This window comes from Setaria italica, chromosome VIII (genome assembly GCF_000263155.2).
Source record: "Setaria italica strain Yugu1 chromosome VIII, Setaria_italica_v2.0, whole genome shotgun sequence".
NCBI classification, from domain to species: domain Eukaryota; kingdom Viridiplantae; phylum Streptophyta; class Magnoliopsida; order Poales; family Poaceae; genus Setaria; species Setaria italica.
The window spans coordinates 23,557,747-23,567,216 of NC_028457.1; the positions used below are offsets into that span (position 1 = coordinate 23,557,747).

The 9,470-nt window shown below is 43.0% G+C and overlaps 2 protein-coding genes across 2 annotated transcripts; one reads left to right on the forward strand and one right to left on the reverse strand.

Annotated features, from left to right (window-relative positions):
• Positions 1–632: 632 nt before the first annotated feature.
• Positions 633–3,812, forward strand: LOC101753074 (premnaspirodiene oxygenase). Its single transcript, XM_004979242.2, has 3 exons — positions 633–1,128; positions 2,300–2,740; positions 2,863–3,812. Exons 1-3 carry the CDS (start codon positions 634–636, stop codon positions 3,478–3,480), a joined length of 1,554 nt encoding a protein of 517 aa, XP_004979299.1. The 5' UTR covers position 633; the 3' UTR covers positions 3,481–3,812.
• A 4,887-nt stretch (positions 3,813–8,699) lies between these two features.
• Positions 8,700–9,014, reverse strand: LOC101774963 (mucin-7-like). Its single transcript, XM_004980442.1, has one exon. The coding sequence runs from the start codon at positions 9,012–9,014 to the stop codon at positions 8,700–8,702; it is 315 nt and encodes a 104-aa protein (XP_004980499.1).
• Between the last annotated feature and the right edge of the window lie 456 nt (positions 9,015–9,470).

A 9,470-nucleotide genomic window follows, 5' to 3' on the forward strand; every position in this document is an offset into this window, starting at 1 on the left:
TAGTGTCTAGACGCCAAACGACAGAGATGGCAAAGATCAGGGCGATTTGGATGCGAACAAAGCTAAAGAATTCATCACCCTCATTGTCACGGCGATTTGGATGCGAACAAAGCTAAAGAATTCATCACCCTCATTGTCACGGCGATTTGGATGCGAACAAAGCTAAAGAATTCATCACCCTCATTGTCAGATAGCTCTTGGACGATTTCGTCCGGGTGGAAACCACCCCGATCGGCCATCGTCCTTGTCTTTGCCGCTGATCGTGATGCGCCGTGCTGCCGTGACGTATCTCTTAGAAAAGCAGATCATATGCCACGACGTTGTCAAAGTGATTCAAGATGTGTTGGCTTTGGAGCATGGAGCGGCAGCAGCTCAAAAAAAAAAATCAAAATTTGTGGATAGCAAGTTATGGGTTTCTAGCTAGTGTAACGGCACTGATCATCATGTTATTCACTAATGGTGCAAAGTCCACTACCAGTTAAAAGGCATATTTCAGCCTGGTCCCACCACGTTGAAAACTCATGGCCGTGTAGCTAGCTAGCCAGTTTTCAACTAGGTGGGACCCCCGCCACCCGGCCTATAAGAAGGATCTCTTGGGCACCAAAGCCGAGCACACAGCACCGAAACAATTACATGTGGCCATCAAGTAGAAAGATAATCATGATAGTTCCTGCCATGGACCATGATCTCTTCTTCCTATGCTCTGCTGTGATCTTGTCTCTCTTGGCCATTACCTTCTTTCACCTACTGAAGCCGTCTCCGCGGCTTCCGCCGGGGCCACGGAACCTCCCGGTGATCGGGAGCGCACACCGGCTGGTGGACAAGCTGCCGCACAGGGCGCTGCGCGACCTGGCCGACGTGCATGGCCCGCTGATGAGCCTCCGCGTTGGTCAGATACCGGTTGTGGTGGTCACGTCCAAGGAGGTCGCCCGCGAAGTGCTCAAGACCCACGACGCCATCTTCGCAACCAGACCAAAGCTCATGGCCGGCGGCATCGTGGCCTACAACTGGGAGGACATACTCTTCTCCCCGACTGGCGACTACTGGCGGAAGCTCCGCAGGCTCTGCAACCAGGAGATCCTCAGCGCCGATCGCATCCTCTCCTATCAGCATATCAGGGAGGAAGAGGTACGTTCATCATGGACCATGGTATATCCATCTATCTACCACGACTCCACGAGCCCCTACGTAGAAGAAGGGAAGAAGAAATACATCAATACACATCAATCCTGCATGCTGGCACATCGTTCCGAAATCCTCACTATACATTCTTATCCTCCTCCACGTGGTCTCAAAGCCGCGAATTTTGTCTTACGGACTTGTCATAGTTTCTTTATGGATTTCAATGTCATGTTCATTATTTCAAGAATACGATCATTTTCACACGATTGTCCGAATTTTCTAAGATTTAGTTATTTAAAACTTAATAACATGGTGCATACGTATTAAAAAAACACTACTTACCATTGTTTTTGTAAGGGCTATTTTTTTCCCAAACAATCTAGTGTAAACAAATCCATGTTTTACATAGTAATTTTGTGCAGACCAACAAATTTTATTCCAAAATTTTAATTAATCAAGAACACATACAATACATATTTCTTACACGTATATGAATAAGCACATATAATAAGTTTTAAAAAACAGAATCAGGAAAATCAAATTATCTTTGGACTCAAATTTATAAATTTAGGATAAAAGTAGGAACCAACATGCGTATATGCTGCAAAAGACGTTTTATTAAAAAAAAAATTCATGGAGTCATTGGAGTTCAATGTAATAAATATCATTCAGAAAGTGAGGCAATTGATCAAAGCTATGCAACACATTAGGAGAAAAAGGTAAATTTGGATGGTATTCTTCAATGAATGGGTGGAACATAGGATCTTTAATGAAATTATGTTTTCATAGGATCTTTGAATGAAATTAAATGAGCAAGTGGTTTACTCAAAATTTGCATGAATATATAGAAAATTAGTAAGAAACTTTTGGCACCAGTTTCCAATGTTATATTTTGGTGTTGCTTTGTTTATTCCTAGCGGCATGGTAATGTACCTACGATAGAATTTATACACCAAATTTAAAGTGAAATTCAAATATGCTTTGTGCCACCCAATCTCTTAACTGCCTCGCAAGAGATGTTCGAGAGAATCAGTGAAAATATGGACAAAATCATAGCATTGTTGAGCACAAGGAACAGACCAATGTCATTAATTTCTCTTCACGACAAGGTGCTCCAATGCTAGTCAAGTTCAAGGAAGCTAATTAATGCATAATCTATGTTTCAATTAATCTACAGGTGCTGAACCTCATAAATGATATCCGTGCTGCTGGGGGATCAACACCATTGGACTTAACCTCAAAGCTCCACAGGGTAACCAACAGCATCGTCTCCCGGGCGGCATTTGGTATGAAGAGTAGCAAGGTGGATGACTTTCTAGCAGCCATCCATCAGAGCTTCATCTATTGCTCTGGCTTCCAAATCCCAGACCTCTTCCCTAGCTTCACCAGTATTCTCAGCTTTCTCACTGGCATGGGGAGGAACCTCCAAAGCATTCATGAAACAATAGATGGCATCCTTGAGGACATCATCAGCGAGAGAGAAGAAATTCTCAAGCACGGCTCGGCCAACCAAGCGACCGCAACAGAGAAGAATCTGGTGGAAGTTCTTCTGAGCCTCCAGGGGAATGGAGACTTTGGCTTCCCGATTACCCGTAACACAATTAAAGCAATCATCTTGGTTAGTGACTAAGCTACTAGCATCTAAATTTTTAATGCCTGATAATTCATCTAATTAAGTTGCACATGTTTATATGATCTACTAACCATGTGACTTTTTCTGTTTTATTTATGCATATATAGGATATGTTTGCTGGTGGGACAGATACATCTGGATCTGCAATGGAATGGACAATGTCAGAGCTCATCATGAATCCTAAGGTGATGAAGAAGCTGCAAACCGAGATCAGATCGGCATTCCATGACAAGAAAATCATTACCGAAGCTGATCTCCGAGGAAGTGACCTCAAATACCTTAAATTTGTGATAAAGGAAACTCTTAGGCTACACCCTCCAGGCCCTATTCTGGTCCCACGAGAAAGCATTGAAGCTTGTGTGATCAATGGATACACAATACCAGCAAAAACAAGAGTAATTATAAATTCCTGGGCCATCTCAAGGGACCCACGATACTGGGAAAATGCTGAGGAGTTCAAGCCAGAGAGGTTTGAAGGTGCTTCCATTGACTTTTTTGGAAACAATTACGAGTACACACCATTTGGATCAGGAAGAAGAATGTGCCCTGGATATAACTATGGCTTGGCGAGCATGGAGTTGACTCTGGCACAACTCCTGCACTCATTTGACTGGAGCCTTCCAAATGGAATCAATGAAGTAGACATGAGTGAGGTAGTGTCGTTAAGTTTGCGTAGGAAGGCACATCTTTTGGTGCTTGCAACCCCTTATGCATTTGATTCCTAAGAAATAGTAATCATGCACGTATGAATGAACCCTTGCGGGAGAGCTCGCCGTCAGATGGCTAAGCAACTGAGGGGTGCAGACATACTACTACAGTTTAAGGTCATGATATCAGTCATTTGTCTTTAATAATGTTTGGGGTAGTAAAAAGGTCATAATGATGCGTGAGCATAGTTCGTCATATGGATGATATATGTACTATGATGAGTAACAGCCAACAAGTGTAGTTGGCAGGTGGGCACGGTGCATGCGAGTTGTTACTTGGTAGATGGGTTATCTGTACATCTGTGCATTATGCAAGGTTGAAACGTGGATATGATGATTATGTTTGTTAATCATGTTTGTGGATGTACTCCTCGATCCTAAATTACTATTCTATTCCTTTTGGCCTAATTTGGTATTGAGGGATTATATATGTGACTAAGATGGAATCATTCAAGGAATAAAACGCTAACCCACCTCCTCAAACAATGCCATGGCCTTCAATCAGCTCTGATTAGTTTTACAATAACCAAGTACTCCCAAATGACTGGACCGTCGATCTAATGACATATTACCTGTAACGAGGTAATAGGCTTAATATTTATTTTATGTATTTTTAAATCCGAACATGACAGCTGCTGCACGTTTTCTCCCCTTCCTATCAGGCTTTTGCAGTTGGGAACTCGATGCTCAACATCCAGTTGTCTATTGGTCAAATGCCCGACCATGAAGGAGCGAAGAGAAATGGCCGACAGTATACCTTGGCTATTTGTTGTTCCTACTGTACATGTAGATGGCTGACGATCTTAAAGCGCTGGGCTATTGTTAGGGACGGCTAGAATAGGTTTGTGCTGGCGGGTGTGATGGTATCGCACCAACTAGTAATTTTGAGCCAGCACAAATGCCGCATATGCTGACGGGTGCTCGCCCCCTAGCACAGACCGCTCCTGGTGGTGTGGTTACAACACCCGCCAGCACAGATGGTTTCTCTTCTTGCGGGTGCTTATACCGCCCGCCAAGAATATGTATTTTCCATTCAATATATTATTTCCTATGAATTATTTATTATTTATTTATTATTTCTATTTCCCTCTAGTTTTTACCCGTCAAATTGAAATATGTATCTCCAACCACATAACAACAAACTTGAATAATAAATAATTTACATTATTAAAAAATACATCGTACATAATATATAATTCACATTATTAAAAATACAATATTTGGAATAGAGCTGTTCTTTGCCATGCTTATATTAAAACTACTATGCCCATCTACGAAGATTTGTGCACTCGTCCGCCATCAACACGCCATCTTTATCAAAGAATGCTCCATCTTCAATACAAATCTTGCGTACGATGAACCTCACCATGTCCAAACAAATGTTATCGATTTGTTTATCTTTGATCTTGGTATAGTTACTACGGATGGTAGGTATCTGCAGCTAAACAGTAAATGAAGATTAGGATGTATTATCATTAGAAAGTTAGCACATGGCAGTGTATAAGAGACTTACATTTTCAGGGTCTGTCCGGTACCTCCCGTTGTTTTTCATGAACTCGCACACGTAATATCCGCATAGCATAAAGTCAGGAGGTTGCTTGTGGCACTGCAAACAAATAGAAAAATGATACAGTGATGAGTTGTTATTAATGACAAGTCTTCAATATATGAAAAAAGCAAGTTTTTATGTTCTTATGTATTTATGATATATTATTTTTATAGCTTTCATCCTTTTTGGATTGTGGGGCCTGTTTTTTAGTATGCTAAGCTTGTACGCTCTTTGAGCATACAAAGATAATAGTTAGTAATACAACTTAGGTGCATAGAATATCAACATGCATATAAGAACTGCCAAGTAATGTCTTACTTTTGTATAATGTCTATAAAATCCTTGTACCTATCTCTATCATAGCTGGCTGAGTCAGAGACAACTGCTTCTCCTAGCTTAGGTAAAATCATGATGCAAATCTAATGATCACTGCATTATATTAAAATAATTTATATTATAGATGGCATTAAATAGCACCTATATATATATATTAATTAAAACTAGCTTACTCAAAATCGTAAGGAGCCATGATATGTTTCTTGTCAGGCCTTTTCCGAATCACTTTAGAAATATATACAGACACTTTGTGCATTTCTTCTCTGTGGGCTTTATTTTTTGTAGCATCTTTCTCTGCTTGTGTCTCTGCTGCATCTATTTTTGCTTTGATCGTTTTCGCCAATTTGAACATGTGCTCTGGCTCGCTTATTTGTGCTGGGCTAAGGTACGCTACCTTGAACCTGCCTTGCGTCAATTCTTCCTCCCTCCATTGCATCCTGCAGAATAGGTCGCTCAGGTACTTGACATAAAATACGTATGTATTTAAAACTAGTGTATGTGGTACATGTGGACTTATAAGCACCATACGGAAATGAGATTCACGTCGAGGCGTTGTTGACGGTAAAGTTTGTGCAAATCCTCGAAATCGATCATAATCTGGTATGGGAGAATGCCAAGAAAAATCTTAGTTGGGACATGCGCGGTGATTGCTTGAATGCCTTGCTTCATTGCATTCATGATCCATCCATGTAGCTTATTCAATTCTCATGGGCCCTCCAGCAAATCCTACCGATACAAGAATGGTTTGCCATGCTCATAATCCATTGGGACATCATCTGACGCAAAGAAATTGAGGTTTTGATCATTTTTCTTTTGCTGAGAGGCGCTGCGAGTTACAGATTTTTCACCGGGAGATGAAGCCTTCTTCTTCAATACGTTTAAAACCTTGTCGACGTCTGCTGATGGAGCCTTTTCATATGTGATGACCATGCGAGGTACCGCTGGCCTCTTGGGAGGTGGAGATGATAGAGAAAGCAATATTGGATCATTAACATCTAAATCATCTACCCATTCATCGCCTTCTAGTGCTGATGTCCCATCGTCCTCATTGAGAGCTTCTAGGACAGGTGATAGATTGGCTGCTCGTCCTCATTGTTAGCTCCTTGCACATGTGATAGCGTCGGCTGCTCTGTGTCAACATTTGAATCTGGAAAGGGTAGTTCTTGGCTCGGCCTTGAGGTTTCTGGTGGTTCATTTAGAATGATATCTCGACTATCTCACAATATGTACTGGTTCATCGCATCACTGAGAATCTCAATCCCCTCATCAGTAGGGATGTCTATCTCCCACAACTCAACTGACACCGTAACAACTTTCACCCAGGTGTATTCTGGTGGGGGTGCATTTGGGAACACATGACCCATTACTGCCATGCTGATTGTGACCTCTCGAAACTTATTTTGTTTCCTTCCATAAGGTATATCCAACTTGCATGGTGTATCCACTTGTATGTCATCAATGGGATACCTCATGTTTGCAATGGAGCCAGCACTACTCGGAGCAACGAGTCCTGTCTGGGCAAGTAGCATGGTTGGTTCTGCCTGTCGTTGACCATCAGATATTTTCCAGTCAGCCATTATCTGGCAAGTAGCGTGGTTGGCCAAGAACTCTAAGAATTCCTACTTAGAGATTTCTCTCATCTTATCTTCAAGGTTTTTCTTATAATGGTCACGCTTCCTATAGCTTGCTTGGTTGTTGGGGAATGGTTTACCTCAGGGCAATGTTGATGACATCCCTCGAAATCGCCTAGAGGGCTCTATGGTTCCGATCATGATGGTTAGCTGATCTTTCTCCCTATCGGGTCTCAAAGATCCTTCTTTTGCGCCTCGGCGAGCTGTGCCAACCTCTCGTAAATTAGCTCTATTGAGGGGTGTTTGAATTTAACCTTGCTGTCGGGTGCTACAGTTGGAATTAGAGCTAGTACCCAATTCCTGTTGCGCTCATCCAAGCCTACAAACATATCCGGTAAACCAGCTCTCCTCCGTTCTTCTTCCTCTCTCCTCCATTTAGCAATCTCGGCAGCCTACCCTCCCGCACCCAAGTGATGGGGGTTCTGGGCGGCTTTCATAGCCTTCACGGTTTTTTTCTTCACTCAGGTCTTTTGCTTCCAACATGTTCTTCTGTTGTTTGAACTCTTTCTACATGTCTAGAGGAATCTTACCGAAGTCATCCCTACCATTCTTACCTTTCTGTACATATTCTTTATTAAGAGTAGACCTCCAATTCCTAAAACATCTCCCAAGGAGGCCCTCAGCAAAGTTTCTTGTGAATTTCTCTTGACCTTCAGGAAAAGTGAACCTTCTATTTCACCGTGGCCCATAATATATCCTTTGTAGTGGTAGGCACCTTCTTCCAATTACTAGTCATGATCGATGTCTGCAATTTATCTATGACAATAGCACCAAATATGTTCCGAAACCTAGCAGGTATCCCCTCAGGTAATATGGGCTGGCCTTTGGCGCTAAGCTATTCTATTACGAGAGTACCTTTATCAGGGATCTGGTTTCGGCTTTGTTCCCCACGTTTCCTTTTCAGATTACTACTAGAAGTAGTTGTAGCTGAAGTTTGTGGTGCAGAGGCAGCTACCTCCTCTTCATGCAGAGTAGATGTTCTATAACATCATGGCAGGGAATGCAGTGGGGATTGGTCATCATTCTATAGAGAAAACAATAGCTAGAGTTTAGTTCTTCATGTGACCAACATACATATCACGTGTATATGTATGTGCATGCGATATATACCTGATGATTCACGGTTAGATCGTATTTAGGGTCATCTTCTTCTAAACGCCTGCGAGGCCTTGGTGGGCTTGGTTCGTACTCAGGTTTAGTAGAATACAATCCATGCTCGTCGGCATTAGAATCGTCGTCCTCCTCCTCCAAGGATTGAACATTCGATCTAGGCTGTTGTTCTCCCCCATCTTGCAGTGGAGGGTGGACTAATTTTGTGGCATCTGGTTCCGTGACATTGTTCTCATTGTTGGTCATGTTGTTCTCGTTGTTGTCCATGACTTTTAATATGCAAAATTGTAATACTTGTAATTAATAATTATTTCTATTGCAATGTGTATACATAAAAATTATTTCTATCACAATTTGCATACATAAAAATTATTTCTATCGCAATTTGTATCCTATATACATTAAAAAATTATTTCTACAACAATTTGTATACTAAATCCAACTATTTTTCTATCACATATTATACAAATTTATTATTTCTGAAAATTGCAATCAATAAATAGTTATACACCAAATTTTCCTATCACAATATTCAATACAATAATGATAATTGAATTAAATTAAAAAACAACCGTCGGGGAGGTGGCTTGGGAGAGGAGGAGGCGCAGTGGCTAGGGTGGATGAGGCGGCGCGGCTTCCTTGGGCGCCATGGAAGGGGGTTGGCGCGACAGGGGCTTGGGGAGGACGACGGCAGCGGACGGGGAGGCCGTGGCGGCGGCTGGCGGGGAGGAGGGTGGCGCGGGGGCAGCTTGAGTAGGGGGAGGCATGGTGGCATCCGGGAGGAGGCCGCAGTGGCACTCAGGGAGGAGGGGGCCGTGTCGGGTTGGAGGAGGCGTCGGGGACGGGGCCGTGGCGACGCTCATGGAGGAGGGCCGCGGCAGCGCATAGGAGGATGGTTGGCGGCGCACGGGGAGGAGTGGCAACATCGGGGAGGAGGCGGCGTGGGGGAGGGGTCCACGGCGACACTCATGGAGGAGGGTCACGGCAGTGCACGAGAGGAGGGTGGCAGCGCTTGTGGATGAGGGCCGTGGTGGCGCATGTTGAGGGGGCCGCGGTGGTGCTTTGGGAGGCGCAACGACGCACAAAGGAGCATCGGCGACAGCGTCGAGGAGGGTGGCGGTTCCCATGCAAAAATTTGGCCTGACAGTGTAGTGAAACTATCATGCCGGGACTTATAAAATTTGGTGCCCTGGTCGAGCGTTATATAGGAGAGATCTGTGCTGGTGGACGCTAATGCCCTGGTCACGCATTAATAAAATATAAATATGTCAAACAATCATGATAATTTGCATGTAACCACTTTACCAATGCACCAAAATGGATCAAAAATAATAAGACAATTTTGAGGTAGTGCAACAGTACTTCCATCCCAAATGGATATC